Raw genomic sequence first — 27,389 nt, forward strand, 5'->3', positions numbered from 1 at the left:
CCTTCTTTCTGGCCCTAACTTCCACCAGATGAATTAGTGAGCTGGAGGCGCTGTCGGTCCACAGTGACTGTTGTAGGTGGCTGCCAGATGGGAAGGGGGTGGTCCTCCGGCCCAACCCTGCCTTCTTGAAGAAAGCCCTCTCGGACTTCCACCTCTCTCATTCAGTTGAGCTGCACTCAGCTCCCACTGAAGGTTTGGACTAAGAGGCTGCTGGCTCTGTGGCCCGTCCGAGCTGCGGCACTGTATGTTGCATGTACCCACTCGATTCGGACAACGGACCAGCTGTTAGTTTCATTCCATCCCGGGATTCTGGGAAGCCCCCAGTCCAAGTCATCAGCTGTGTCAGCCTGACTGTACTGAGAGTAATTAATAGTAATTAATACTGTTGGATTTGAAGGTAAAATCCACAGACTGAACTTGTGGCCTTCACGTTTCTACCCCTCTTATGATCGAAAATCATGTGGGTCATATGTGTGTGTGTTTATTTGGGTGACTCTGTCATGGTCCTGGGTCATGTGACCCAGTATTCTGAGTTTCTTGATGTTTTCTTATTCCTTTCAGTCTAGTTTCATTTCAGTTTATCGAGTTACATTCTGTCATGCCTGGGTTACACTTTTAATTCATGATTTTTCAAGCTCCCCATTTGTCTCATCCCTGTGTGAAGTTTTCTGTGTTAAGTCTTCGTGTGTTTATCTGTCATGTTTCATGTCCAAGTTTTCTTTGTTTGTCTAGTTCCAGTCATGTCTGGGTCTCGTTATGTTTCCCGTTTTATTTTGAAGGATCCTTGTGTTTTGTGTTTATTGTATTTAGCTTCACGTCCCCTGTCCTGTCATTATGTTAATTGTTGTCAGCTGTTTCCCATGTGATTCCGCTTCCCCTGATCATTCCTTATGTGTACTTAATCCGTGTGTTTCTGCTCAGTCGGTGTCAGATCGTCTGTTAACCTCACCACAGTCTTCATAGGTTTACCTCATTGTTCCGCTGTGTGTCCGAGTTTACTCAGTGTTCATAGTTTTGTTGTAGTTCTTTCACTGAGTGTCACAGCCTTCTGTTAACACAGTGTTCATCGTCTCCTTAGTTTCCCTAGTTTTATGTTTTTTCTTCTGCAATAAAGGCTCGCTTTATTTTTGAAACTACGTTTTGTCTCCACCGTGTCTGCATCTGGGTCTACCTCATTCTTCACACCAGCGCACCCCGCCGTGACAGACTCTTCCCATCAGAGGATGTATGTGTGGGTGTTTCTCTCTCGTCCCTCACAGGTGCCTGCTGAGTGGTTGGGTTGACTGATTCCTGTTCCCAAACTGTGTACAGAAATCTGTACATTACAGAGAGTGCAAGCATGCACATTTTTTGTTTTCGTCAGCCAAAAACTTTATTGATCCTTGAGAAAATTATGTAACTTTAATAACTATATGTTATAACTAGGGACCGAAAGTGCTTAAAATCTCAGAGAAGCGGTGTAGGTGAGGTAGAAAGTCATTAGGATTACATGTTACATATCACACATTGTCTCACTTTGTCTTAGATAAGTGTGTGTGTGTGTGTGTGTGTGTGTGTGTGTGTGTGTGTGTGTGTGTGTGTGTGTGTGTGTGTGTGTGTGTCCTCAGTGAACTGCATCAGTCTCTGCAGTATCTTCCAGCTGCAGCAGTCACTTCAGTTTCTGTTCAGTCTGACTGAGGGAGGTTTTTGTACGACTGTTTTTCACTGTGTGAACACACGCTGACTGTTAGGATAGTGAAAACTCTTACAGTAATAAACTGCTGCATCTTCAGCCTGGACTCCACTGATGGTCAGAGTGAAGTCAGAGTTTGATCCACTGCCTGTAAAACGATCTGGAATCCCTGATTGTCGAGTGCTAGCAAAGTAAATGAGCAGTTTGGGAACTCCTCCATTTTTTTGTTGATACCAGGCTAAACGCTGATAGTTGCTATGAACAAAAACATCCTGACTGGTCCTACACTTGATGCTCACAGTTGCTCCCACAGCAGAGCTCACTGCTCCAGGCTGAGTCACTGTGATCTGTCCTCTGGACTCTGAGGACACAGAGACAAAAACATAAAGCAGCTTCATGGTTTTGTGGGCTTCATTTCAGAGGGACAGATGTTGATAGAGGAGAGGAGTTTGATTCTCTGGACTTTACCTGTGAAGCAGCAGCAGAGGAGAGTCCAGATGAGGACGCAGATCAAAGTCATGTTTTTGATGAGGAGGATTTCTGTGGCTTCTGTTGTGATGAAGGACAGCTGTCAGTCATCCAGTGTTCAACTCTCAGGACTATAAACTCTCCCAGAGCACTGGAGCATGGTGCTGCTGATGCAAAGTGCCTCTCTATGGAAATGATCTTACTGACTTCAACAGGATTACATCACAAGCAGTCATCACAATGTGAATTCACAGGTGTCATTTCGATCAGTCAACATGGTTTGAGAGTCATTTGTAAAATCATCTAAATGATATGATTCATATTTATTCAGAAAAGTATATTTTAACATCCCCTGGTCTAGTTTTGTTTTGGTTGCTGTGACTCTAAGTCAGCACAGACTTGGATCAGTCTAATAATGCTGTTTAGTAATGGATCAATCAAATTAACATTTTACTGAAATTCAAAGTAAGTTCTCTAAATTTGGTCCTGTATTGGAGCAGATAACATGTGGATGTCTTTGCCACAAGGATACTCCTTTTTTTACTTATTTTTTTCAGAGGCTCAAAAATAACTGAGCAATTGAGGACGAATGAGGACAGAATTCATAGTTTAAGGGAAAAAATTCTACCACAGCTTAATTTTGAGTACTTTACACGTCATATTCATTAGTCTAAAATACTCTCTAAGGGGGAAATGGACTGGTTCTTCTATAGTGCTTTTCTGCTCATTCACCCATAAAGAAATACAAGAACAATTTGTATGCTTTTCCTACTGGAATGCTTTCTATACAACATTCAAACACATTTAGACTGAGATGGATGTATTGGATGGATGCTTCTGAGCTACAATAGCCCCAGGTGGCTGTATCATAGTCTAAGTCTACTACCAAGAGATCAAGAGTCATCTTCATGAAAGGAAACTCTTACCAGTTACAAACTGCTGGTTACACTCAAGAACTGGAAGACTGGATTAGACTTTGCCAGAAAAAGACAGAAAAATCAGGAACAGTTCCAAGATGAAGTTTTATCAGCATAATTGGAAAAGAAAATGATGAAGAAGGAAAACTGATCTGAAGCATATCACATCATCTGTCAAAGATGTTGGAGCCAATGTTACTCATTGGAGTAGTTGGAAAGTCATTGGACAGCACTTCACAGTGCAAATAGATGATGACCCAAAGAACACTGACAACCCAAGACTTTCTCAGGTGAAGACATGGTCAAGTCACCTTTTTTTTGGTCTCCTATTATTAAATAGCCACAAGGCTCAAAATGTGGGTTTAGTGTCAGGGATACAGTTAATTTAAGATTTAAGCTAGGTGTTAGAGTTCAGGATTCATTTTTAAGGTTAGGGTAAGAGGCTGGGGAAAGCATTAAGTCAATTAGATGTCCTCACTAAGGTATAAAAAGCATTTATTTGTGTGTGTGTGTGTGTGTGTGTGTGTGTGTGTGTGTGTGTGTGTGTGTGTGTGTGTGTGTGTGTGTCCCCTCAGTGAACTGTATCAGTCTCTGCAGTATCTTCCAGCTGCAGCAGTCACTTCAGTTTCTGTTCAGTCTGACTGAGGGAGGTTTTTGTACGACTGTTTTTCACTGTGTGAACACAGCTTGACTGTTGATGTTGTGATAACTCTGACAGTAATAAACTGCTGCATCTTCAGCCTGGACTCCACTGATGGTCAGAGTGAAGTCAGAGTTTGATCCACTGCCTGTAAAACGAGCTGGAATCCCTGATTCTCGAGTACTAGCATAGTAAATGAGACGTTTGGGAGATTCCCCATCTTTCTGTTGATACCAGGCTAAATGGTTGTTGTTATAAACATCCTGACTGGTCGTACACTTGATGCTCACAGTTGCTCCCACAGCAGAGCTCACTGCTCCAGGCTGAGTCACTGTGATCTGTCCTCTGGACTCTGAGGACACAGAGACAAAAACATAAAGCAGCTTCATGGTTTTGTGGGCTTCATTTCAGAGGGACAGATGTTGATAGAGGAGAGGAGTTTGATTCTCTGGACTTTACCTGTGAAGCAGCAGCAGAGGAGAGTCCAGATGAGGACGCAGATCAAAGTCATGTTTTTGATGAGGAGGATTTCTGTGGCTTCTGTTGTGATGAAGGACAGCTGTCAGTCATCCAGTGTTCAACTCTCAGGACTATAAACTCTCCCAGAGCACTGGAGCATGGTGCTGCTGATGCAAAGTGCCTCTCTATGGAAATCATCTGACTGACTCCAGCATGACTTCATAAGCTGTCATCACATTGTGAATTCACAGGTGTCATTTCAATTGGCCAACATGTTTCAAGAAAAATGTAAAATAGTATAATTATAATTTTTTGATCTGGGATGCACTTTCAAGGTCCAAGTATTTTTGTTTTTAGTCTGTTATTTATTCATTCGGGATCTCTAAGTGTTCTCCTTAACTACAAACTGCTGCAGCAGATTAAAAACAGAATTAAACATTCATTCAGCTACTGCTATAAAAGTCATGATGAATGATATCTTCAGGGCATTGAAACTTTTGGTGCGACTTTCTCCTGGACTGACTCCAACATGCTGTTGTCAGGGTTCCTGGGTCGTTGACCCAGCATTTTCAGTTTGTTTCATGTCTGGTTTATTCTCTGTTTTCACTCCCTGTTCTTTGTGCCAGCCTTTCCCTGTGTGTTACTTCAATTATGTTCAGCTGTTCACTCACCAGTCTCCAATCAGTCATTATTCAGCCAGTGTGTTTAAGTCCTCAGTTTCCACTCACTTACTGTCTTGTCATTGATGTTGTCACTGCTGTCTACTCTGCATGTTTGCCTTTCAGTTCAGTCCAGTCAGCCAGTCTTCTTCCCTGCTCTGCTCGTGCGTTCATCCTGCCATTGCAATAAACTCCCTTAATCCTCACCACGAGTCCTGTGTTTGGATCCCCTCTTCTTCACATCCACACAGCAACCCCTGACAGCTGTTTAGTAACAGATCGATCACATTAATATAATCAAGATCACAAAGTCGGTTGTCTAACTTTCTGATTGCATTTGAATTGAAAGGTGTGTAGGTTTTACCCACAAGGATTTTTTCGCCAGACACTCAAAAGTAATTGAACAACTGTCTACTACAACCCATTTCATGGAGATATAAGACTTGTTTCCTCATTATTCAAAGATAAATTAAAAAGATGAAGTATTTTCAGTTCAAAGTTAGCATAAGGTTCAGGAAATCGTCAATCAGCTAATATACTAAACTTTAAAAACCACCCAAGACTTTCAGAGGCAAAGAAATAGGATATTCTTCCATTTTTAAGTGACCTTCTTTCACCTCAACAGAGCATGCATTCCTGTTATTAAATACTAAACTGAATGAAGAGAGACCCACAAACAAGCAGAAACTGAATTTGGATTCAGTAAAGGCCTAGTGGAGAATTATGTTGTTGAGTTTGTTTGTTTCAGAGTCAGAGAGCCGTGTCTCTCTACAGTTTTGTTTCAAAATAGCTGATAACTATTCACTGATAGCTGCTAACATCTGCAAACAAATATAATTCTATAAAGTTGTTCTATATAGTGTGTAACTGTTAATATAGAGGGTTATTAAATTTATTGCTAATGAAATTGTAACCCAGTGTTAAAAACGGGATTAAAAGCATAAATATTGATACTCTTTTGATTAAAATACTCATTTCACAATGGGAATAAATATTGATAAAAAGCAATTAAATATAATAAATGCTGATAAAAAGCATGTAAAGATAAGTTTAATCAATATGTGGATAAATGGTGTGGAGGCAGGACTGACCCTCCCCCAATCTGTGTGTGCTGCTCGGACACCTGTGTGTGCCTTCATGTACCAATCAGCTACGCTAGAGATACAGATGGAAGGAGAAAGAAGCTATCTGGATAGTAAAAGCCTTTTTGGTGAAAGTAATTGGAGAGTATTAGTGAATTCTGAAGGCCATGCAAGCACTGTGAAGCCCTGTATAGCATTTGCTGCTTCACATGGGGCCTGTCTCAATATGCGTACTTGTAAGGGTCTGAACAGAGTTTCATCATGTTATTTTTGCACTATTATGTTCCGCCACATGTTGTTATTACATGGGTTGATTAAGGTAAACATTAGGCTGACATGTGGGGCCAGAGCTGAAACTCTTCTGGGCCAGCACAGGACCACCATTGTATCTGCAGCTGGCCTTGTGCTGGCCCATGTGTGGGCCACTTCTGGCAAACCTGATCTGGGCCACCAAAGGGCCGTCATTCTTTGCAGTATGTGGGCCATGTGTAAGCACATTGTGTGGGCCAGATCATGGCCATAACAATTTTACTGTGTGGGTAATAGTTTATGTTACACTTCTTTTGCTCCAAATCAAATTTTATTCACTGCTGTTGTGTTTCTACATCATTGTAAATAAAGTCATTGTCGACACCACAGCTCGGAGTCTGTTTTGGGTTCACTCCACGCTCTGGCGACAGCCCTGACACTTGATTAGATGTCATGGCTTTGTTCCACTGCGGTTATCAAAGGTCATGACTAAGATTCATCTTGGTATCTGTTACTGGCCCACGTTTGTTCTTTAGTTATTTATATATTTGCAAGTTGAAAACAACATGTATGAGATAGCAGTGGGACACATATTTGTGTTGAAGGGCTTTATTTTGTGTGTGTGTCCTCAGTGAACTGTATCAGTCTCTGCAGTATCTTCCAGCTGCAGCAGTCACTTCAGTTTCTGTTCAGTCTGACTGAGGGAGGTTTTTGTACGACTGTTTTTCACTGTGTGAACACATACTGACTGTTAGGATAGTGAAGACTCTGACAGTAATAAACTGCTGCATCTTCAGCCTGGACTCCACTGATGGTCAGAGTGAAGTCAGACTTTGATCCACTGCCTGTAAAACGAGCTGGAATCCCTGATGCTCGAGTGCTAGCATGGTAAATGAGACGTTTGGGGGGGCTTCCATCTCTCTGTTGGTACCAGGCTAAAAAGTGGTTGTTGTTATAAACGTGAACATCCTGACTGGTCCTACAGTTGATCCTCACAGTTCCTCCCACAGCAGCGCTCACTGCTCCAGGCTGAGTCACTGTATATTGTCCTCTGGACTCTGAGGATACAGAGACAAAAACATAAAGCAGCTTCATGGTTTTGTGGGCTTCATTTCAGAGGGACAGATGTTGATAGAGGAGAGGAGTTTGATTCTCTGGACTTTACCTGTGAAGCAGCAGCAGAGGAGAGTCCAGATGAGGACGCAGATCAAAGTCATGTTTTTGATGAGGAGGATTTCTGTGGCTTCTGTTGTGATGAAGGACAGCTGTCAGTCATCCAGTGTTCAACTCTCAGGACTATAAACTCTCCCAGAGCACTGGAGCATGGTGCTGCTGATGCAAAGTGCCTCTCTATGGAAATCATGGAAATGCCCTTGTCCATTATAAAAAGTTTACTCTGTGTTCAAGAATCAGTGATTTGCTATTTCTGTCTGCTGTAATTACATCTTTTTTCCTCTTTCTCTTTTTAATTAATCCATTGAGTTATTCATAAACTCAGCAATTTGTGTTTTGTTGATTATTTTTAAAAGTATTTTTTTAAAGTTTTACATTGTGCATCTTATGCTGAGCAAGCTTTGGTTGTGAGGATTGGGCAGGCTATTCTGTGACGTACTTAAAATCTGGTAATACAGATGGTAAATATTTGCACGAAGAAAAGTCATCATTTCTTCATCGTGCTCTGTACTACACTATAAAGATTACAGCATAAAAACATAAGCAGCACATCGTCAGAACTTATACTGAATCTTTGCACCAGACCATGTGTGTTACTCATGGCCATTGATCAGTGGCTGTTGATTAATGGTCATGACAATTTGCATATTAATGATCAAGGAACTGACCTCCCAGCCCATTGTTCCTTCAGTGGGCTGGTTTCAGCCATCATGCAAATGTCCTGTTTCTAAGGTTGGAGAAACCTGCAGTCAGCTGAGACTGAAGAAGTCACCTGGATGAGTGACGAAACGTTTCTCCCCCTGAAAACGCTGCGTCCAGATGAACAGAATCAACCTTGTGGGTTTTATTTACCTGGATGATTGAGCGTGCATCAAGACACCATGTGCGTTAGTGCCTAATTATGAATAATATTACTCAGATATTGATCAGTGACAAACAACAAAAGGCTACAGTTTCAAATATTTTAGACTCTCTGACTGGTGAGAGTAAAATGCTGAATTTGATTGCTCAAGCAGAGTAGAAAAGTGTTGTATAAGAACCAGTCCATGTACCATTTACCATTGCTTCCTCTTCAGCCCGGACTCCACTGACAGTCAGAGTGAAGTCAGAGTTTGATGTAAAACGAGCTGGAATCCCTGATGTTTTAGTGCTAGTGTAACAAATGGAAAGTTTAGGAGGATATTCAATCCCTCTGTTGAGGCTAGGCTAAACAGTCTGATAATTAGACCTTATGACTGGTCCGTTTGATGGTGACAGTGTCCCCCAGAGCAGAGCTCACTGCTCCAGACTGAGTCGTGGTGACCAGGACTCTGGTGCTACTAATGTACAGACACTCTCTATGGAAATGCTCTGAATCCAACTGGGACTTGAAATAATTTGTGTCTTTATCAGTAGATCAATCATTTTTATAGTATTAAGGGAACATGTTTTAAAACCTCTGGCATTTATACTAACTCAGTTCAGGCGTTTATCATGTTGTTACATGGTTGACAAAACAATCAGATTATTTGACTATTTATTGCAAATATGTGTAAATGTATTTTTAATATAGCTCCCGTATTAAGAAAGTGAATAATATTACTAATCTTTCTTGTAATATAACCATGAATAAAGTCCGTAAAACCTTTATAAATGTACCTGCACTGAAAAAAACTACTCAGGAGGTTTTCACTAATTCAGTAATTGCCAGTACGAGAGGTCAAGGGAGCCACCAGGCTGAACAAGGAGTCCTGTCTGGCTTGGTTAGCCCATGGGACTCCAGAGGCAGCTGATAGGTACCAACAGGCCAAGCAAAATGCAGCTCGAGTAGTGGCTGAAGCAAAAACTCCGGTGTGGGAGGAGTTCACAGGGCCATGGAAAAAGATTCTGGCAAAGATATACACTGTATATGTGTATACAAAGTATACACAGCTATTGTGGCACACCCAAAATGTGTGTCCATTTTTGTGTTAATCATTTAATTTAATTTATTAATTTATTTTTTTTGTTATTTTCCGTGACTATGAGGACTCAAAATGATTTTGGAAACATGACTAATTTCTGTAGTATATTATATTGTGACATGGACTGTACAGAAGGACAGAAAAACTGGGCGACACCACAGGTGGAACTATTGATTTCAAGGTGCACCACAGTTGCTTTGGTGAGGTGGACTTCCGCCCTACTCAGATGCAATCTGGAAGGCAAACCAAGTGCACTGTGTCTTCATTGCTCTTGAACTTTACCTGTATTTCAAGGGATTTCATCTTTGTTTTTGTGGCAACATTCCTGGGGCACGTAACACTATACTCTCTGCTCACATTTAACCAAGTGCCACAAAACTCATTCGACAGCACTTCAGCGTGCAAATGGTTAATGGCCCAAAGAAAACTGACAACCCAAGACTTTCTCAGGCAAAGAAATAGGATATCCTTGAATGGTCGAGTCACCTTATTTCACCTCACCAGAGCTTGCTTTCCTGTTATTAAATACTAAAGTGAATGCAGACAGACACACAAGCAAGCAGAAACTGAGTCTGGCTTCAGTAAAGCCCTATTAGAACATCCCAAGGGAAGAAAAACTCCATTTTCTCCATTGGTTCTCCATTGATTCTAGCCTTTAGGCAGTCATTGTCTACAAAGGATTTAGATCCAAGTATTGAAAATAAATATTCTATTCACAAATTTCTTTGTTTGTTCAATTACATGTGTACCTCTGAAAATGAGGGAAAATGTCTAAATATGGCTGTGATTCCTAAACCGCTGATACAAAATTAAAGCGTTTTTCTGTCTTGAATATATTTATATGCTAATGGGACAAATAAGTAGCCATGAACATTGTATTTTGATTGTTATACATCAGAAAATTGTGAAGCTTTCATTTTGACATCTGGATAGACAGGAAAGCCTTTATTTTGACATGTGCATAGACAGTATTAAAACCCGATTCTTTGATCCCCATGATAGAACCGAGAAAACCCGACTCAGAGTGGTCAAAACATTTAAATCTCTTTATTCAATCATCTTCCGGAAGAGAGAGCCCTGCACAGCCCCAAAAGCCAGTTGCAGAAACTCTAACATTAGAATTTAAAAATGTGTCTCATGTAGGTGTTATTTTGGTCCTTTACACGTCACACATAGTTTCATGTTACTAGTTCCTCTTTTTGTCTGGGTTCCTGTTTTTATTTATATGCTTGTATAGCTCTACACTAACTTCCTGTTAACAGTCTGGCTGAGCCCTGAGTTTATGAGTCAAAAGTGGCCTTGCTTTACAAGCTTTTATTACTAGCATACATAAAACAATATAATAAGAAAATAAGCACTAAGAATATATTAATTACATGACAACAGGAAGCAGGAAGTGCAGAGAACAGTGGCAAAAGCAAGGCTACACCTTTGAAGTCATTTGTGTTGAATCCAGAACAATCTTTCAGAGGAGTCCTTCAGAAAGCAATGGTTGTAAGTTCTGTCAGTTCTTTCTAATATTAGGCATGATGGTGTTTTTGTGACATTATTTTGTACCTTCTTTGAAGTGTAGTAGTTATAGGTCGTAGCCTCTGAGCTAATGATATAAATGTACGCTCACCCACTAACTGCTTTTTTGTTGTTGTATTAATATCAGATTGTACAGGGCTTTGAAGCGTGATGTCACAGGAGGGGCGTGGCCAGGATTTTAGGTCAAGGTGCCATTTCAGCAGGGCCAAACAAAGGGCGAAAGCACACGGATAATGTCAGCCACGGTTCATACTTGTCGGTTGTAATGTTAGATCAAACGATCTGGAAAATTGTCTCTCTTTTTATCGTTTCCCCTCCTGGAAGCAAAATGAGGGAGCTCATGTATCGGCTATTACCAAACGAAGACGTCAGGCCTGGATGGCGGCGGTGAGACGAGATGATATTGAGTTCTCTACCATCCCCAGATTTCTGTTGGTGTGCTCCCAACATTTTTATTCCGGTAAGTTGTAAACAAATTCATATTGCTCTCAATAGGCTTTTAGTTTTATTTTCAATGCACTGAGGTCATAGAAAAATAGGACAAACATCCTAATGTGTGAAGTGCGTTCTGTTTATGGAGTACCTTATTATTTGACACTATTGCAGGTAAACCAGCCTATGAAACAAATCCAGACTCGATATAAAAACGGGGTCAGCATAATGTTAGACTTTAAGTGACACACAGTATGTTAAGGAGATTCTGCAGTTCATTTATGAATGTATAATCTCAAGCTGACTTATCTTTGTCTGAACGACAACATACTCACAACGTGGCGGCTTAAAAATGGCCAAATCTTGTCCCCAACCATTTGTGAATTGGATGTGCGCCTTCAGGGATTTATAATTCCAAAAATGATTCGCCGTGTATGCACTGACTCCACAGACAAGGTACGAGAAGGTATCAGGGCACGACAATGGTGGTAGGTCTTCAGGGTTTGTACTCCACTGCCGTATTTCATACGGGTCCACCCACGCACGCTATTTTTTCCCAGTACAGTCCCTTGTCTTTTCAGCTGATTTTAAGCATGGTTCTAATAATCGTCCTTCCAACACAGTGTGTTTGTTTTGATTCATGGCCTGCTAAAATGGTGCCGTGCTCCCACAATGCATTGCAGCGTTACATCAACTCCAAAGCATCACTGTGTGGTTTGGAGCCTGCAATGCGTCCTGTCATAGAACCCTCCAACGCATAGTGAGGGCTGCAGAGAGGATCATTGGTGTCTCTCTCCCCTCCCTCCAGGACATTTACAGCACCCGTCTCACTAAAAAAGCCCTTTGCATAGCGGCTGATCCCACGCACCCAATGCAAAGCTTCTTCAAGCTGCTGCCGTCAGGGAGGAGACTGCGGAGTCTCCAGGCCAGGACCAGCAGACTGAAGGACAGCTTCATCCATCAGGCTGTCAGGAAGCTTAACTCCCTCCCGATTCTGCCCCCTCTCCCCTCCACAGTCTCACTGAACTCTGTCACACACACACACACACACACACACACACACACACACACACACACACACACTCTCTGACTCACTCACTGGCCTGCACCAGTTACCAGTCACTTTGTGGAGCATTGGACTACCATTACCTCATAAGACTTTGTTGTTACACTATCTCTTACCGCATACTACTAAATCTCCATTTGCACTATTTGCCTATTTGCACTACTATGCCTCCTTACTTGAATATTGTATATTGTATATTGCATAGCTTTTTTTTTTTGTTATATGTAAAATTGTATTGTATTTATTTAAATTTTTACTTTTTAATTATTTTATTTGCATTTTTTTAATCACTAGGGTTTGAGAGTAACGAAATTTCTATTCTCTGTATGTCCTGTACATGTGGCAGAATTGACAAATAAAGTTGACTTGACTTGACTTGACTATATCTACAGGATACTTATTTTGTAGTCTCCTATGTTAGTGCCTAACTACACTTACCTGCTGATTAAATGATTATCCAATAAGACTTTTTTATGTGTTTTTTCTAGTTTCACTCCAGTTCAACTTGATTGCTATGTACAAAGCAATGACTGTAGAAAACATGGACGACGCGACAGCTCCACAAAAATGAAGCCAAAATGTCTCTATCGCCCCCTGGTGTCTGGCCGCAGTATAGGTCATAAACCTCCATGGGACTGGGGTCAGACTAAAATAAATTAATTGTCCTCAGATATATTTCTTCCAAAGATTCTTTTTATTATCAATAGTTCCCATCATGCTGATTTATGTCCAAGGGTCTCCTTTCCCATAAGTTTGATTCAAATTCCTACCACAGTGATGTTAAACTGGGGTGTAACGTCATCATAGCAGCTTTGACTGGCAGCTGCAGTCACGGAGAAACTTGCGTATCTCTGTTCGGGAATAGCAGATAGAGCGTAGGCTCTGAGAGGAGGGCCAACATTTACGTTACAAAACGACAACCGACTGTTTTAACCTGACAGCCTGAGGTGTTCTTCAGTAAACTGAACTACCCAACAGAAGGACCCGAGGCCCCGCCGTTCTTTTTCGGTAAGTTAAATGTGTTTGTAACCTAATCCGTAACTAACGTCCTTAGCTCGGTCATGAAACTTAGCTAGTTAAGATTAGTACTCGACTGTCGGAGACACTTGTTTTGTAAAGTTCGTTTAGCTAAACCTGCATGCACTCGATGAATATATTTTTAATTTAAATTTTAAAGACTTTAGACCAACTCTGCACTCCAACATGATGTCTTTATTTTACACTGGTAAAATAAAACACAGGCTGAAAGAACCATTAAGGAGATCTGCATTTTGGCAAAAGCTGAAAAAGGAGATTTAAATTTGTACAGGTTATTTTTATGTTTGTCCAAAGTTACATGAATGTGTGTGGTAGGTTGTTGGTGTTGCTCACCTGAACCAGACAGACTGGTTCATGAAGCAATGCTGGGACCTGGTTGCCACGGAAACAGTCTCACCAGACTACGAAGCAAGTCTAAAGAAGAAAGAGTCTTTAGTGTCTCTAATGAGCTGTTTGTTCTGAGGAGAACTCACAGACAGGAGAGTCAACGAATGCAAGGAGTGATTAGAAAGAATCTGAAGAACAAAGTTTCAATAACAGCTTTTTCACTCATGTTCATGTTTGATGATATGTTTACAGTAAAATCTTAAATTCACAGGTGTATTGTTTTTATTTTCACCCTCGCTGATAATAAACATTTTCAGATTTTTGTTGCTTGTTATAAATGTTGTGGCTTTGCTCCACTGCTAAGGTCAAAGGTCATGACTAAGATTGACCTTGGTTTCTGTTACTGGCCCACGTTTGTTCTTTAGTTAATTAAGCACAAATTTGTGCTGAATGTCGCTGAGAGAAAATCTGTGTGTGTGTGTGTGTGTGTCCTCAGTGAACTGTATCAGTCTCTGCAGTATCTTCCAGCTGCAGCAGTCACTTCAGTTTCTGTTCAGTCTGACTGAGGGAGGTTTTTGTACGACTGTTTTTCACTGTGTGAACACATACAGACTGTTAATATAGTGCTGACTCTGACAGTAATAAACTGCTGCATCTTCAGCCTGGACTCCACTGATGGTCAGAGTGAAGTCAGAGTTTGATCCACTGCCTGTAAAACGATCTGGAATCCCTGAATATCGAGTGGTAGCATAGTAAATGAGCAGTTTATGAACTCCTCCATCTTTCTGTTGGTACCAGGATAAAAGATGGTTGTTGTTCCAAACACGAACATCCTGACTGGTCCTACACTTGATGCGCACAGTTGCTCCCACAGCAGAGCTCACTGCTCCAGGCTGAGTCACTGTGATCTGTCCTCTGGACTCTGAGGACACAGAGACAAAAACATAAAGCAGCTTCATGGTTTTGTGGGCTTCATTTCAGAGGGACAGATGTTGATAGAGGAGAGGAGTTTGATTCTCTGGACTTTACCTGTGAAGCAGCAGCAGAGGAGAGTCCAGATGAGGACGCAGATCAAAGTCATGTTTTTGATGAGGAGGATTTCTGTGGCTTCTGTTGTGATGAAGGACAGCTGTCAGTCATCCAGTGTTCAACTCTCAGGACTATAAACTCTCCCAGAGCACTGGAGCATGGTGCTGCTGATGCAAAGTGCCTCTATGGAAATCATCTGACTGTCACAATGAAATCCTTCGTGCTTTTTCTGTCTGAATTAATGATGTCTTTTCTGTTTTTGCTTAGTTTCCTATTAATTGATATTAAAAATTACTCAAAATTAAATTGCAGTTTCCATATGGATTACAGTTACAGTTAATGTGTAACCTGCCCCTTACCCTGGGACAGCTGGGTAAAGCTCCAGCCTCTCCAGAATCCTGTCAGATAAGATCACAGATTGAAATAGAAAGCGTGACATCATCAATATTTTTTATAACTTTCATTTGATGCTTTTTTTTAATATATATAAATTTGTTGGCCCAACAGCTAATTTAGGAAATTATATAGGTGACTCATAACTGAATGATCAGTTATTCAGTGTTTAACAGAATGGCTTATTCGTTTATTAATGTCAATAGTAAATGATCAACTGTAATGAATATTATCCGTAGTGTCCATCTTAACACAAGGTCACTCTTCTGAAAAGAAAAACAAATTATCATCAAGAGAACTAAAACCATGAATAACAATAATCAAGAAATATAAATTAAACACAGAACACTTGGTCACAGACCCAGGGCCGTGAAAGCTATTTTTGTCACGGCTGGGGCGGCAGTCGTGTGGAGGGTGAGAAAGGAGTTCTCCTGAACCTCCAGCTGACGAGGCAGGAAGCTGGACAGGCTCCTCGGGCCCCCCAGCGAAAACAGTCTCAGAACCAGTGGGCACCGCAGCCCCTGGCACACACAGGACAGAACCAGCGGGTGCGGGGACCTCTGGCGGGCGCAGGACAGACTGCAGCTGCGCGGAGCACTGACCCTGCTCAGGCAGCGACAGCCGGGTGCAGTCCTCAGCTGGGTTCTTAGCCTCCAGGGGTCCAGAGTCGGCTGAGGGCTGTAATTTACCCTCTGGTGAGGCCCTGGAGCAAGTAACAGTCTCTAAACCAGCCAGCTGTTGAGGAACGGTTGCAATTTTAACGTGTTTGTCTCTCTGCAAAAAATACGTACTAGAAAAAGAGTCCAAAACCGGAGGCACAGACGCAGCCTCCCGTACAGAGGGAGTCTGTGAAGACGGAGATGGCATAGATGACTGGGCTAGCGGGGATACCGGAGGCCGAGCTAAACGAGCTTGCGGCTGTGCAGCTAAACGAGCTTGCGGCTGTGCAGCTAAACGAGCTTGCGGCTGTGCAGCTAAACGAGGTAAAGACAGCTGAGCAGGAGAATGAACAGGCAACAAACAGTTCTCCTTGTCATCTGCTGCACAAAATAAAGCCCCTGAATAAACTGTCCCACAGTCCAAAACAGAAAAAGGGTCCTTCTCACTCACCACAGCCGGCAATTCTGAAGTCCTAATATCCGGCTGTGGGGTAAGTAAGTAAGTAAGTAAGTAAAATTTATTTATATAGCACTTTTTAAGACAAAAACGCTGTTACAAAGTGCTTCACATAAAAACATGTCAAACGAACAATATTAGAAGAAATATAAAAGCATATCAAACAAGCAATAGTACAATATAAATATAAAATAAGACAAGACGCCGGCGGCGCGATCGTCGCTTCCTCCCTGCCGATGGCTCCGGCGGGTCGGGCAAAACCTCCAGCAGGAGAAGCTGACGTGACTGTTCCGGAGCGGCCGTTGTCCGCTGCTGCTGGACAAAGTCTGTGGATTCCCGAGCTTGCACCACCCCCCGGGCTTTATGCAGGTTGCGAATTAAGTCCGAAACTCCCTTGAGCTGACAGAGGTAGGGATTTCCTTCCAGGATCGCCTCGATGGCTTTTAACCCCACCACTTTTGCCCTTGCGTTGGTGGTGTGGGTTACCCAGTCCATCAGGCGTTGGATGCGTGCGAGGTCGCTCTCCCCAGACAAAGCTGCTGGATCCATCTTGTGGTCGAGTCGTACTGTCACGGCTGGGGCGGCAGTCGTGGGGAGGGTGAGAAAGGAGGATCCAATAGCAGACAATGGCGGAGGTGCAAGTGGGTTTTATTTACAGTGCACAAAACCAAGGTGTGGGCAGAACCGAACATAAACCTAAACTGGGAAAACTAATACAACATGGAGGACATGGAGCGAGGAGCAGAGAGACACGAAGAAACATGGAATAATGTAGACTACACGGGAGCTTCACAGAGAAACACAGACAGACATGGCATTAAACAGACAACACAACAGAGAGCACAGGAAAACACAGGGCTTAAATACACGGGGAGTAATCAGGGAATGGGCCACAGGAGGGAGACACAGCTGGGAGCAATCAGGCTAACGAGACAGGGGAGAGGTAAAACTGAACACACTGACATGAGACATGAACTTTCAGAATAAAACAGGAAACTAACAGACACAGAGAACCAGACAGGACACTGAACTTGACAGGCAGACTCATGAGCAGACACAATAACACCATGGACAGACAGAGAGAACACAGGCAGGCATGAAACAAACACACTAACACATAGCAAACCTAAACAAAAGACAAAACAGAACAACCGAGAACAAAGAATAATATAAAGAAACACAAAACACCGAGTCCTCAGACTCAGGACCATGAAAGCTATTTTGATTGAAAACATATATTATGTTAATTTATAATGACGCAGAGTTGGTAAAAGAGGAAGAATTTATAGATTATCTGGGATGAAGAATAGTTGAGTTCTTTAAAATAAATAACACAAAAACATCTGCCTTCATTGAATGAAAGCATTGAATAAATAAAAATATTTATATTTTTATTGAGATTCATAAAAAGCTTTATTACTTAAAGAAGTACAACAAATCAGACTGCTTATGTAATGGAGTTATTTCTAGGAAAACGTCTGTCAGAAGATTGATCCACAGAGGGAGAAATAGCCATATGCTATGAGATGATGAATTAATGACGTTTGAAGCAAATGCTTAAATTTACAACACGTGTTCTTTGGTCAGAGTGGCAACCCAGGTAACTGTTGGTATGACAATATATATTATAATGAGGTTGTTATTACACATTATGTTGAAAACAGCAAAGCTTTTGGAGAATTTCACCAGCCATTTGTACAGTACTGCACTTAAAACAACACAGAAGAGCTACTGATTGAAGGTGTTAACTACAATTTCAAATGGAAACAGAGGATAGCTGGATTCTGAAATAAACACTGGATGCTGGGAAATGGTGCAAAGTAATTGAACGACCGTCTACTACAAACCATTTCATGGGGAAACAAGATTATCTTTGTAACTCATCTTGGAATAATGAGGAAACAAAGTATTTTGAGTTCAAGAGGTGAGCTTGCATGTATCAGCATGAGGTCCAGGAAATCATCAATCAGCTGAAAAACTAAATCAAACATAGAGAAAAAAAACTTTATTACTGTCAAGTTACACTCAAGAACTGGAAGACTGGATTAGACTTTGCCAGTAAAACATTTAAAAGGTCAAAAACAGTTAAAAGATGAAGTTTTTTCAGCATGACTGGAAGAGAAAATTACAAAGGAGAAAAACTGATCTGATGCAAATCACAACATCTGTCAAAGATGGTGGAGACAAAGTTATGGCACTGATGGTTTTGGCTGTAAGTGTAGCTGGGCCACTGGTATTTACTGATAATGTTACTGCTGATAGAGGTAGCATGTCACAATCTGGGAGGCAGATGGTCTGGAGGAGGATTTGGACCCAAACGCAAGCACGGACGACAGCGTAGCTGTGAGCAAGTTTATTAACAATGAAAGGCATTTTCCATTGACATTTGTTCACGCCATACCCGTTCCTGTTATGTGCTTCGCTTACGTTAAATAAAACTCACTCCCTGAATCTGAGTCTGCGTTTGGGTCCTTCCAATAAAACCCGCAGCTGTGACAGGGAGCTTTTGTAGTGATGTATCTTAACAACTATAAAATGTAAATTCTCAAATTATAATTTTGGAACTTTATTTTATTGTGTTTATTTTATTTTATTTTAAAATTATACTATTAATATCTTATAAAGCTATGATAAAAACAATTCATACTGATGAGTTTGTTTGTTTCAGAGTCAGAGAGCCGTGTCTCTCTACAGTCAGAGGTTTTTGTACGGCGCCTCAATGAGTTTGTATCACTGTGGTGGACTTTTGGTGGAGGAACCAGACTGGAATTTGGAAGTAAGTCGAACTTAAACCTCTTTTATTTTATCAGATTTCTTTCTTGTGGTTATCTTGACTTTTCTGTTCAGTGTGCCAGAAAACAAAAATCATTAAAATAGTTTTTAGATCAATTTTCATGAAGACACAAAGTTAGCTTCAGAATAAATGTTAAAATCAATATTAACAAATAATATAAAACATCAGAGTTGACTTGAGGATTATTGAGATATATATATGTCTGGTTAACTCTTGAGAGCTTTTGGTTTTAATTTAGTCTGTTAGAGTCAGAGAGCCGTGTCTCTACAGTCAGAGGTTTTTGTGCAGCGGCTCAGTGAGTTTGTATCACTGTGGTGGACGTTTGGTGGAGGAACCAGACTGGATGTTGGAAGTAAGATTATAAAGTTTTTAAAGAAACTACATCGAGGTGTAAATGTTAGCTTTATAACAATGAAGTATTCATGTAGAGGTAATATTATAACCATTATACACTGGAGGCTGACTCCATCAGCTTTAATTAGATTTTATGTCGACATTTCTGACATAAAGACGATGCATTGTGTAAATAATATAAACTGTCATCAGCCTGTGATTATTTTCTAGTTTGAAATCACAGTCACTGTTTCTAAGATGAATTAAATGTAACTGTCCTGAAGTTAAACAGAGTGAAGATAAAGATTTCTGGTCTTTTACTTAGTCAGTAAAAATGTAGAATTTGCTTAGAAATCATAAAAGCACTACAATAAATGACTGAAACTCACATGAGGTAAGTAGAAAACTTGTGTATTATACAGAACGGAGGTTTTTGAAGCTTAACATCTTGTATAATTGTTGCCATATCTGCTTATTTTATTTCCAGAAGTTAAAGATGGGCATTTGACAGTGTGCAGCACGTCTGGTGTTTCTGTTGTAGCAGATATCATTTCAAATGTCATTAAAATCATGTAAGCAGTAAAAGAAATTAATCCACATCATTCAAGTAGTGCTATTAAGTTTCTTATCTCCAACAAGTGATGTGTTATAGATAACTGATGACTTTGAAGCTAAAATAGTTTTTGTAAATGTTTCCACATCTGCTTCTTTTATTTCCAGTGTAGTTTGAACATATTTCAGCTCAAACTGTGTGATGATTCTCTCTGTGCTGATATGCATGAGAGGTTTCTTAAAGGGAAGTGAAACAATGTGTGAGTGAATGACTGGTGGAGCAGAAAAAACACCTGACAGAAACTTCTTAACGGAGAAAATCAAATTGTGGTTCCTGTCCTCTAAGCTGATTGGTGTTTCCTAGGTGATGCCCGCCCCGCCCTGAAGGTGCTGGGTCCCTCCAGTGAGGAGCTGAAACAGGGGAAGGCCACGCTCATGTGTGTGGCCAACAAGGGCTTCCCCTCAGACTGGAGTCTGTCCTGGAAGGTGGATGGCAGTGGCAGCATCAGCTGGGAGGAGAGCAGGAGCCCCGTGGTGCAGGAGAACGACGGCCTCTACAGCTGGAGCAGCACCCTGAGGCTCCCTGCAGACCACTGGATGAAGGTGGGCTCTGTGACCTGTGAGGCCACCCAGGGCTCCCAGACTCTGGTCTCAGAGCCACTGATGAGAGACCAGTGTCCCCAGTCCTGAACTATATGTGACTTTTATGCTGGTCTTACTTTCACACTGCATTCTGTAGCTTTTTTTTCCAATTTCTTCTCTCATTGTTCATTGCTTTGTTTAAAGTTTAAAGTTTGTTTAAAGTTTTAAAGAATAAAAAAAATCTACATTAAATAAGAATCGAGTGTTTGTCTTACTTTTGTGGTGATGTCAATATTAAACTCTAAATAATGATTTCCAGCATTCTTATTGGAAACCAGTGTGCTATCTGTAGTCAATATGAGTCAGTAGAATTAAGTCACTTTGAATACATGAAGTTAAGCGAAGTTTATGTTAAAGAATAAGTGCGAAGGGGAATTGATAAGAACTTAGAGATTATGATTTTATTACTGAGAATATTGAGCGACACCGCCGTTATTCATGCAAAGTCATTGCATGCTGTTTAATGAATGTTTCAGCATGTTGTAGCTTGTTATATAAAGCAATTTGAGTTCTCAGGTGGAGTAGAAAAGCACAATATAAGAATGAGTCAAATGATCAGTGTTGAGGTATCTTAAAGTATTCTATTATGCAGAGTACTTTTTTAAAGTAATGCAGTACATTATTTTGGTGTTTTTTCTGTAAAATCACCTGAAACACACCATCTCATAACTATCATTTAACAATAAGAACTTATAGGCTACAGTCCCTCACGCCAATATAAATCCCTATCCTAATGAGGACACACATACACTGGCCTGCAAAAGTATTCGGTCCCCTTGAACTTTCCCACATTTTGTCACATTACAGCCACAAACATGGATCAATTTTATTGGAATTGCAAGACAAAGTTATCAGACTAGTATTGAACAGCAAAAAAGAAAAAAATCTACAAACCTGAGAAAACTGGACTTAAAGTTTCTATTGGAAGTATTTATATAAGTTATGCAGACAATTGTGACTCACTGATTTTGGTGATTTATTGTGTTTTTTTCTCTTTCTTTAAGAAATGTTTTAATAATGAGCAATATTCAGGAATTGGTTCACGTGTATTTGAGCTGCTATGAAGCAGAGGTCAAAGGTCAAAATTTGATTGACTGAGATACAGATAGATTTCCAACTTGTTTAGCAACAATAACATTTTCACTCTATCACTCTGTGTGTGTGTGTGTGGTGTGTGTGTGTGTGTGTGTGTGTGTGTGTGTGTGTGTGTGTGTGTGTCCTCAGTGAACTGTATCAGTCTCTGCAGTATCTTCCAGCTGCAGCAGTCACTTCAGTTTCTGTTCAGTCTGACTGAGGGAGGTTTTTGTACGACTGTTTTTCACTGTGTGAACACCCACTGACTGTTAGGATAGTGGAGACTCTGACAGTAATAAACTGCTGCATCTTCAGCCTGGACTCCACTGATGGTCAGAGTGAAGTCAGAGTTTGATCCACTGCCTGTAAAACGAGCTGACGTCCCTGATACTCGAGTGCTAGTGTAGTAAATGAGCAGTTTAGGAACTCCTCCATCTTTCTGTTGGTACCAGGCTAAACAGTGAGAGCTGCCAGAAACATAAACATCCTGACTGGTCGTACACTTGATGCTCACAGTTCCTCCCACAGCAGAGCTCACTGCTCCAGGCTGAGTCACTGTGATCTGTCCTCTGGACTCTGAGGACACAGAGACAAAAACATAAAGCAGCTTCATGGTTTTGTGGGCTTCATTTCAGAGGGACAGATGTTGATAGAGGAGAGGAGTTTGATTCTCTGGACTTTACCTGTGAAGCAGCAGCAGAGGAGAGTCCAGATGAGGACGCAGATCAAAGTCATGTTTTTGATGAGGAGGATTTCTGTGGCTTCTGTTGTGATGAAGGACAGCTGTCAGTCATCCAGTGTTCAACTCTCAGGACTATAAACTCTCCCAGAGCACTGGAGCATGGTGCTGCTGATGCAAAGTGCCTCTCTATGGAAATCATGGAAATGCCCTTGTCCATTATAAAAAGTTTACTCTGTGTTCAAGAATCAGTGATTTGCTATTTCTGTCTGCTGTAATTACATCTTTTTTTCCTCTTTCTCTTTTTAATTAATCCATTGAGTTATTCATAAAATCAGCAATTTGTGGTTTGTTGATTATTTTTAAAAGCATTTTTTTTAAGTTTTACATTGTGCATCTTATGCTGAGCAAGCTTTGGTTGTGAGGATTGGGCAGGCTATTCTGTGACGTACTTAAAATCTGGTAATACAGATGGTAAATATTTGCACAAAGAAAAGTCATCATTTCTTCATCTTGCTCTGTACTACACTATAAAGATTACAGCATAAAAACATAAGCAGCACATCGTCAGAACTTATACTGAATCTTTGCACCAGACCATGTGTCTTACTCATGACCATTGATCAGTAGCTGTTGATTAATGGTCATGACAATTTGCATATTAATGATCAAGGAACTGACCTCCCAGCCCATTGTTCCTTCAGTGGGCTGGTTTCAGTCATTATGCAAATGTCCTGTTTCTAAGGTTGGAGAAACCTGCAGTCAGCTGAGACTGAAGAAGTCACCTGGATGAGTGACGAAACGTTTCTCCCCCTGAAAACATTACGTCCAACACTACTTTGTGGGTTTTACTTACCTGGATGATTGAGCGTGCATCCAGACACCATGTGTGTTAGTGCCTAATTATGAATAATATTACTCAGATATTGATCAGTGACAAACAACAAAGGCTACAGTTTCAAATATTTTAGACTCTCTGACTGGTGAGAGTAAAATGCTGAACATTTGTCTCAATGCTAGATAGAAAGCACTCCAGGCATAGCCTCTAGTGTTTATATGAATGTCTTGTGACTGAGGCATGTTTTATGACAAGAGCTTTGTCTATGTTTATATTGTCTGCTTGGGTCTTAGACTCCCATCTCACCGGCCCCCCACCACACACCCGCCTGGGGGCTTCCCAGCTTGTTTCTAGGAGGGAGGCGGCTGTGCCTCCAGTGGTCCTGCTGGGGCTCTTGTGCTCTGGTGGGAATCTAGATGTTGGGTCGCTGATGTCCTCCATGCTTGCTTCATTCTGGGGGGCAGTGCTATGGGCTCCCCCAATTACTATGAGATCGTTACATGGAGAAACCTTTTGGAAACAAGCGCACTCACGCACAACAGGTTTGCCACAGGACACTCACTCTCTTCTTGGATGCTGCCTCTAAAGCATATCGTCTGCTGTCGGTCTTTTGTGCTGCTCAGTAGCATTCAGTCTTTATTATTTACTCTTACTTATGCTTATCTAGGCTTGTTGCTGTGGTCTCCCTACTGTGTTGTTCTCTTTTTGCTTGTTTTCTTCTTTTTCTTCCAGCAGGTGATCTCATGGGTTTTCATTGTCTTTTCTCACTGTCCCTCTTCCCCTCTGTTTTCTTTCCCTCTCCTTTTCTTAAACTTCTCTTATCTGTCTTTCTCTTTACGATCCCCCGGTTATATCTGTTCCAATTGTAATCATTTAAAAAAATAAAAAATAAAAAATAATGAAGATCAATCAAGTGGACCAGTGTGGCAAAGCCATAATGATACACTTGAGAAAATAAATCTGTTGAGAATTTTTCTTGGCCTTCAAACAATAATTCTGATAGCTTCAGTGCCGAACGGGACAGGACAAAAGAATGTGATCGTCCAAAAGCTCATGGATTGAACTGTATTTAAACTAACATTGTATGATGGTATTTGAAGAAGTCATATCAGCTGAGTCATGGCTGCTGTGCAAACAGTGAATGATTTAGTTGAGTTTGTTTGTTCCAGAGTCAGAGAGCCGTGTCTCTCTACAGTCAGAGGTTTTTGTACGGCGCCTCAATGAGTTTGTATCACTGTGGTGGACTTTTGGTGGAGGAACCAGACTGGATGTTGGAAGTAAGTTTATTCTGGTTTACTATCAAATACTGTCTTTTTATTGAATATCATTTAACAATTTCTCTTCTGATTTTAAGAGAAAAGCACGTAGCTTTACAATAAGTTTGATGCTGGAATTTTTTATCATCCTCTTGTGTCGTGGAGGATAATTCAGATCTGCTCTGTCAAAATATTATGTCTACATTTCAGTAAAATTAAACTGAAAAAAAAATCTAACAATAATATAAAGAAGAAGAACTTTCAAGTATTGTTTGAAATTAGTTTGAGTTTGGGTGAATTTTAAAAATTGTTTTAGATATACATGAAGAGCATTTCGTTTCGCTGAATTAATTAATTTATTCTATTTCTTTGTTTCCAGTTAATATTAATGTAAGTCATGTACAATATTGATGATTTTAAACTTGTTTTGTAAATGTTTCCACATCTGCTTCTTTTATTTCCAGTGTAGTTTGAACATATTTCAGCTCAAACTGTGTGATGATTCTCTCTGTGCTGATATGCATGAGAGGTTTCTTAAAGGGAAGTGAAACAATGTGTGAGTGAATGACTGGTGGAGCAGAAAAAACACCTGACAGAAACTTCTTAACGGAGAAAATCAGCTCTTACTGTAAAGGTGTCCGACTGTCTGTGGTTTGATTGACAGCTGTGTGCTCCCTGTGCTCTAAGCTGATTGGTGTCTCCTAGGTGATGCCCGTCCCGTCCTGACAGTGTTGCCCCCCTCCAGTGAGGAGCTACAGCAGGGGACTGCAACAATCACATGTCTGGCCAACAAGGGCTTCCCCTCAGACTGGAGTCTGTCCTGGAAGGTGGATGGCAGTGGCAGCATCAGCTGGGAGGAGAGCAGGAGCCCCGTGGTGCTGCAGAACGACGGCCTCTACAGCTGGAGCAGCACCCTGAGGCTCCCTGCAGACCGCTGGATGAAGGTGGGCTCTGTGACCTGTGAGGCCACCCAGGGCTGCCAGGCTCTGGTCTCAGAGCCACTGATGAGAGACCAGTGTCCCCAGTCCTGACCTGACTCAACCTGATACTGGTTTAATGCTCTCATTCTCAACTCTGTAACTGTCTCTCCATCTTTCTTTTTTAAGGACAAATAAAGACTAAAACTGTTATTTTCTTTCTTATAATGACAACATTCATGTTTTAGGTAATAAAGATGTTTTGCAACGTGAATTTTGGTTGAATCAGACATTTAATTTTATTCAAATCTACAAACCTGCACTTGATGAATATATTCTTTTTCATTTAGAAGAATTTAGACCAACTCTGCACTCCAACATGATGTCTTTATTTTACACTGGTAAAATAAAACACAGGCTGAAAGAACCATTAAGGAGATCTGCATTTTGGCAAAAAGGAGTTTTAAAGTTGTACAGGTTATTTTTATGTTTATTTAAATGTGTGTGGTAGGTTGTTGTTGGTGTTGCTCACCTGTACCAGACAGACTGGTTCATGAAGCAATGCTGGGACCTGGTTACCACGGAAACAGTCTCACCAGACTACAAAGCAAGTCTAAAGAAGAAAGAGTCTTTAGTGTCTCTAATGAGCTGTTTGTTCTGAGGAGAACTCACAGACAGGAGAGTCAACGAATGCAAGGAGTGATTAGAAAGAATCTGAAGTACAACGTTTTAATTTCATTGATGAACAAGGAGAAGATTAAATGAATGATGACATGAACAAAATATGAAAAAACACCTTCGGTTCAATAACAGCTTTTTCACTCATGTTCATGTTTGATGATATGTTTACAGTAAAATTCACAGGTGTGTTGTTTTTATTTTGAGCCTCACTGATCAGGAACATTTTCAGATTTTTGGATTCAGATTATTTTATCTTGATATAGATTCAGTGTTTGCTCTAAGGTCAAAGGTCATGAACAAGACTTATCCTGGTATCTGTTAATGGCCCACGTTTGTTCTTTAGTTAAATATATATTTGAAAGTTGAACACAACATACATGCGATGTAGGACACAAATTTGTGATCAATCACTTCATTTTGTGTGTGTGTGTGTGTGTGTGTGTGTGTGTGTGTGTCCTCAGTGAACTGTATCAGTCTCTGCAGTATCTTCCAGCTGCAGCAGTCACTTCAGTTTCTGTTCAGTCTGACTGAGGGAGGTTTTTGTACGACTGTTTTTCACTGTGTGAACACATACTGACTGTTAATAACATGAAAACTCTGACAGTAATAAACTGCTGCATCTTCAGCCTGGACTCCACTGATGGTCAGAGTGAAGTCAGAGTTTGATCCACTGCCTGTAAAACGAGCTGGAATCCCTGATTGTCGAGTGCTAGCATGGTAAATGAGACGTTTAGGAACTCCTCCATCTTTCTGTTGGTACCAGGCTAAACAGTGAGAGCTGCCAGAAACAAAAACATCCTGACTGGTCCTACACTTGATGCTCACAGATCCTCCCACAGCAGAGCTCACTGCTCCAGGCTGAGTCACTGTGATCTGTCCTCTGGACTCTGAGGACACAGAGACAAAAACATAAAGCAGCTTCATGGTTTTGTGGGCTTCATTTCAGAGGGACAGATGTTGATAGAGGAGAGGAGTTTGATTCTCTGGACTTTACCTGTGAAGCAGCAGCAGAGGAGAGTCCAGATGAGGACGCAGATCAAAGTCATGTTTTTGATGAGGAGGATTTCTGTGGCTTCTGTTGTGATGAAGGACAGCTGTCAGTCATCCAGTGTTCAACTCTCAGGACTATAAACTCTCCCAGAGCACTGGAGCATGGTGCTGCTGATGCAAAGTGCCTCTCTATGGAAATTTGTTGACTCAGTCCAGTGCATGTGTGACATAGACATAAGGTTCAAGTTAAATCCCGCTAAATGGGACATTGGCACCACCTACTGTTGCAAATGTCAACCTGCAGTAACCACCAAGTGCAAGGAATTCTGGGTAAACCTCAGAGTAATGGAGGATTCCCAAAGAGGTAACGAATGTGCAAATGTGGTGGACAGAAAAATCATGTTGCTAGCTGTAACAGTAATACAAGTTGACCCAGTTAT

At 41.0% G+C, this 27,389-nt stretch overlaps 8 gene segments (V, D, J or C); 2 read left to right on the forward strand and 6 right to left on the reverse strand.

Moving 5' to 3' along the window:
* Positions 1 to 1,621: 1,621 nt before the first annotated feature.
* LOC120746593 lies at positions 1,622 to 2,192 on the reverse strand. The segment is given in 2 exon segments: positions 1,622 to 2,033; positions 2,141 to 2,192. Coding segments are annotated over 2 exon segments (384 nt in total).
* Positions 2,193 to 3,650: 1,458 nt separating this feature from the next.
* On the reverse strand, positions 3,651 to 4,208 carry LOC120746595. The segment is given in 2 exon segments: positions 3,651 to 4,049; positions 4,157 to 4,208. Coding segments are annotated over 2 exon segments (375 nt in total).
* Positions 4,209 to 6,884: 2,676 nt separating this feature from the next.
* On the reverse strand, positions 6,885 to 7,363 carry LOC120746597 (the record flags this gene model as incomplete). The annotated part of the segment is given in 2 exon segments: positions 6,885 to 7,204; positions 7,312 to 7,363. Coding segments are annotated over 2 exon segments (372 nt in total), but the record flags the coding sequence as incomplete, so codon positions are not given.
* A 6,818-nt stretch (positions 7,364 to 14,181) lies between these two features.
* Positions 14,182 to 14,736, reverse strand: LOC120746592. The segment is given in 2 exon segments: positions 14,182 to 14,577; positions 14,685 to 14,736. Coding segments are annotated over 2 exon segments (384 nt in total).
* A 1,893-nt stretch (positions 14,737 to 16,629) lies between these two features.
* Positions 16,630 to 20,614, forward strand: LOC120746612. The segment is given in 3 exon segments: positions 16,630 to 16,791; positions 19,258 to 19,339; positions 20,237 to 20,614. Coding segments are annotated over 3 exon segments (570 nt in total).
* Positions 20,615 to 21,844: 1,230 nt separating this feature from the next.
* Positions 21,845 to 22,323, reverse strand: LOC120746596 (the record flags this gene model as incomplete). The annotated part of the segment is given in 2 exon segments: positions 21,845 to 22,164; positions 22,272 to 22,323. Coding segments are annotated over 2 exon segments (372 nt in total), but the record flags the coding sequence as incomplete, so codon positions are not given.
* Positions 22,324 to 24,342: 2,019 nt separating this feature from the next.
* Positions 24,343 to 25,465, forward strand: LOC120746603 (the record flags this gene model as incomplete). The annotated part of the segment is given in 2 exon segments: positions 24,343 to 24,382; positions 25,067 to 25,465. Coding segments are annotated over 2 exon segments (366 nt in total), but the record flags the coding sequence as incomplete, so codon positions are not given.
* Positions 25,466 to 25,993: 528 nt separating this feature from the next.
* On the reverse strand, positions 25,994 to 27,005 carry LOC120746598. The segment is given in 2 exon segments: positions 25,994 to 26,846; positions 26,954 to 27,005. Coding segments are annotated over 2 exon segments (384 nt in total).
* Between the last annotated feature and the right edge of the window lie 384 nt (positions 27,006 to 27,389).

The sequence above is a fragment of the Simochromis diagramma genome, unplaced genomic scaffold, assembly GCF_900408965.1.
Source record: "Simochromis diagramma unplaced genomic scaffold, fSimDia1.1 OVJJ01000171.1, whole genome shotgun sequence".
NCBI lineage: Eukaryota > Metazoa > Chordata > Actinopteri > Cichliformes > Cichlidae > Simochromis > Simochromis diagramma.